We start from the raw sequence: 4,533 nt of genomic DNA on the forward strand, positions 1-4,533 counted from the left end.
CACTTCAACCACCACCACCGCTCCATCACTATTACCACTACCATTACTCCACCACTGCTCTATCAACACCACCTCAACCACTCTACTACAACCACCACAACCACCACAACCACCACTCCACTATTACCACCACCACCACATAATGAAAATTACATTTTAGTGTTTAATATGCAGCACTCAATAAAAATTATATTTTATTCTTTTATTTTATTATAGGAATGAGAAGAATAGAATGAAAAAGCACTAAACAAATATCAAAATGCCCTTAATTTTATATTATAATTTAATTTATTCAACAAAAATATATGAAAAATTAATTTCGAATGACTTTAGTTACATTTTTTCGCGTTACCTTCTTTTAATTTTTTTAGTTCAAAATAAATCTATAAATCTAAATAGTTTTTAATATCGTAATATATCGAATAGATTTTAGTTCAAATATTTCTTTCGTATTAATAATGATGTGGTGGTAGTGGAATCGTATTTGAGGTGATGGTAGCAATGTGATTAGTGGAGATATGTTAATTATATTATATTTTCAAACAAACATAAAATAAGAATGATAATTACATTTCATAAATTTTTGCAATTACATTACCAAACATAATAATGGAATCTTGATTACATTCTATTCTATTACATTTTTCATTGCTTTATATCTTTGATTATATTATATTGCACTACATCAAACCAAATACAGCTTTAAAATTATTATTGTTAACGTGAAAATGCGTGTAAAATTATTAAAATTTGCAAGTTCAAGTGCACATTAAGTTATTCACAAATTTTAGAATGCTAGTAAGGGGTGAATTTATATATTTTCCCGCTTTTGATTCAATTAATCCATGTTTATCACAAGCTTATGTTAAGTCCATGTTTAAGGCGAACCACATAAATAATACTTTATTTAGATTTGAAATTTAATTTTAATAGAGAGGTCTATTGTTATCGAAGATTAAAATTGAGATAAAATTATCATAAAAGTTAAATTGCAGTGAAATTGCAGAGAGGGTGGTATTTTTAATGGTTTAGCAAGAAAAAAAAAAAATTAATAGAGTAAAGCATCTAGTAACAGGAAGATCCTCCGACTACAAGTGGAGCTCTCTTCTCTTTGTATTCTGTTATCGGTCTCTGGCTATGTCTCTTGACTCGCACATAGAAACTGTGCTATGGACCAAGTTCCAAATCTCCAAACGAGTAACCGAGCTTGCTTATGAAATCACTACCAATTTTGCCTCGATTTCTCCGCCTCCGGTTATTGTAGGAGTGGCCACCGGCGCTTTCTTGTTCTTAGCCGACTTAGTCAGGCAAATTCACTTGCCTGTTTCCGTTGATTTCATTCGCGCTGAATCCTATGGCTCCGGCACCCAATCCACCGGTGCTCCCGTCATTTCCATGGACTTGAAGCTCGATGTTAGTGGCAAACACGTTATTCTGGTACTGCTTCTATTTATCTATTTATCTATTTATTTGATTGTTAATGGTTAATTAATAGTTTTGAATTCAATTATCCGGAAATTATGCTGTAAAAACCGATAAGGATCCGTTTGGTTTGTCATGGAAGTTGAATGATAATTTAGAAATTAGACCTTGGAAATTGCAAACTACTCAGCTAACCCAAATGGATGGCTTTCTCTTTTCTGAAATTTTTGGAGCTGAAAATTAGGGTTTTCTTGAACTGCTTTTTATCTTTCATCATCACGTGTGTGTTAGGTTGAGGACATTGTAGACACAGGAAGCACTATGTCTAGTCTCATTGAACATTTGAGGTCAAAGGGAGCATCCTCTGTATCAGTTTGCACTTTCCTTGACAAGCCAGCAAGAAGGAAAGTCCATTTTGAACTAGTTGGTGATGGGAAGTACTACCGAGGATTTGAGGTATGCTATCATGCTCTTTCTATTCATATGTGATGTGTGTGCTCAGATTCACCTTTATGGGTTTTATTGATTTGAAAAAGATCTGATATCTCATTATGAAAAACATTGAAATGGCTGAAGAAAATCCGCTGACCTAATTAACCGTAGGATGGTTTTCTCTGTAATTTCTATATCCTTGAACGAAGAACATTTGCATACAGTCAATGAAGTAGAATGGGAACTCCTGAGCCTGGTCATGGAATAGCTTTTATGGTTCAGAATAATTGAACTGAGCAGATTCAGTTGTGGTTCAGTTTTTGCCTGGAAATTCAGTCAGACAAAACCAAGCCAGTTCAGTTCGGTTAAACTAATTAGCTCACCCCTAGTTGCTAGTATTTAGTATGAGCATCCCATTATATTTTTCTATTACTGAAACATAGGATTGTCATAATTTGTTATTCAGCAGGCTATAATATAATAATAATACTGAGTTGTAATGTAATAATAATTGTGAAGTGCTTTGAAACATTATTTGTTTGTTGTGCTTGTTTTATGGTGTTAGTTTCTTTATGACACTCTTGATTACATTTGCAGAAACATTTTAGGAACGAATTTCAGTTGACTGTCCTTTACCTTACCAGTGCATCTAGAATTCTAGATTTTGTTGTGTTGCAGTGATCATTCTGCACAAACCATAGTTTCAATTTTTTTCGCAAATTGAAAGGTCTCTATACTGAAAAATTGTAATTCATTTGTTGAACTGACTTAATTAAATTGTAAATATAGCTAGTCTGCCCTGACATTTACTATACTATACCTATTACTTAGAACCTGATCCTGGGATATATAATTGGACTTAGTAGATTGGTTATCATGCTCAGATTACTTACTTCCTGGCAGACATTTGCCAGTAGATTCAAGAAATATTTAATGACTATAGGTTCATTTTACTAAGAGCCTGTTTATCGTTGACATTGAAACTGCTTTTTAAAAAATGCACCAGTTTAGAAGTTACTAAAAGAAATAATTTAGGAGTATTGTTTAGCTATTGAAGCTCTTATAATTAGAACATCTTAAAAATTACCTTAAAACAAACTTTAATAATCTCTAATCAACATGTTCAACATAGCTTTTGTAAAACAGCAGCTTCAATAAAAATACCAAACAAACCCTAAGATCTTCTATTTCACAGCCTGCATTAAGTTCCTTTTAGCTTGTTACCAGCTGTTACAAGCATGAATTACCTATCTCTTATCGGCAATGAATTTTGATTTTATTAATTTTTTCCCAATATGCTTCCTTTGCAGTGCCCAGATTACTTTGTTGTGGGTTACGGTATGGACTTCGCTGAACTATACAGGAATTTGCCTTATGTTGGTGTCTTGAAGCCTGAACGTTATAAGTGATTTGATTTGATATCAAACACTGTTACTGTTCACTTCCATAATCTTATTCTAAATTGAAAATTTGTTGGCATTGCAGATTGGTATGATTGTTTATCTCGTTACAGATTACATAATTATTTCTGCTAATCTGAGAAGGCAATCGCCTTCTAATTTTGGTCACTCTTATACTTTTTGTCTTGAATGAACTCTTTAAGATTCTATGCTTATTGAATAACTTTATGCTGATGATACTTTATCAACTTTTACTTCTATCCCCGCTGTTGTCACCTAACAAAACATATAGATATAAAAGTAATTTCAGTTAATAGTAATTTCATACACCCTTAACCTTTGAATTTTTTTTTTTTGCCCTTTTAATTGTAATTTCTGGCCCGTCACTGGAGCTAGCTTTTAGCAAGTCAAAATTCCAATAATATAGCTTTTATATCAAAATTCCATTAACATAGCTTTTATTTTAACGAAGCTTTTTATGAAGCGTTAAATACTTTAATGTTTAGCTTTTCACATAAAAACTAATTAAATTTTTTAACAATCATATTTAGTATTTCTTTTTGCTCGAGTTCAACTAATTAAATAATTAATGTCTCTTTTTGTCATTTTAAATTAAACAATTGTTTTTACATAATGATTTTAATTTACAGTTAACAACTATTATAACAGTTAATATTACCAAGTATGCCTTATGTAGTGTAATGTGTTGGTTATGTGGCAAATATCCCCACATTGGGATTTTAGGAAGGGAGAGAGGCTCCTTTTGGTTATAAAAGGGCGCTTAGTTTCTTCATTTTAATCATCCCAATTTGTCTTCCAATACCTAGTGGGTTAGACAAGTTTCTCTCATCTCTCAATTTGTATATTTCTTAAGTGAAATATAAATTTGGCAGTGTCCGAGGACGTAGGCAAAATTGGCCGAACCTTGTTAAAATTCTGGTATTCTCTCTTATTTATTGCTTTGTCTTTATTTATTTAATAGCTATTGTTGGGCAAAAATATTTTGGTGGTTATTATTTGATTAATTGCATGTCTAGGTAAATTCTGTCAACCAACACGAATTTAGTCTAAGACAAGTGGATTTTAAGTGAGACCGTTTATGACTCCTCCATTTATCTGGTGTAGTTACTCAGTACAGTAATTCACAAATTATTTTTAATTTGGTGGAAAAGTCCAATTTCCACAACAAGTGGTATCAGAGCCAGGGTTACTAAGTATTCACTGTGGTTGCAGCATAGTCTGATCTGCCACATAAAAAAGGTTCCTTGGTTGTGTTTCA

The 4,533-nt window shown here is 32.3% G+C and overlaps 1 protein-coding gene across 1 annotated transcript; it reads left to right on the plus strand.

Moving 5' to 3' along the window:
- The first annotated feature begins 1,045 nt into the window (after nt 1-1,045).
- Nucleotides 1,046-3,488, plus strand: HGPT (Hypoxanthine-guanine phosphoribosyltransferase). Its single transcript, XM_012219061.4, has 3 exons — nt 1,046-1,437; nt 1,714-1,878; nt 3,165-3,488. Exons 1-3 carry the CDS (start codon nt 1,138-1,140, stop codon nt 3,261-3,263), a joined length of 564 nt encoding a protein of 187 aa, XP_012074451.1. The 5' UTR covers nt 1,046-1,137; the 3' UTR covers nt 3,264-3,488.
- The last annotated feature ends 1,045 nt before the right edge of the window (nt 3,489-4,533 follow it).

The sequence above is a fragment of the Jatropha curcas genome, chromosome 9 (genome assembly GCF_041381405.1).
Source record: "Jatropha curcas cultivar XTBG-Jc1 chromosome 9, XTBG_Jcur_1.0, whole genome shotgun sequence".
NCBI lineage: Eukaryota > Viridiplantae > Streptophyta > Magnoliopsida > Malpighiales > Euphorbiaceae > Jatropha > Jatropha curcas.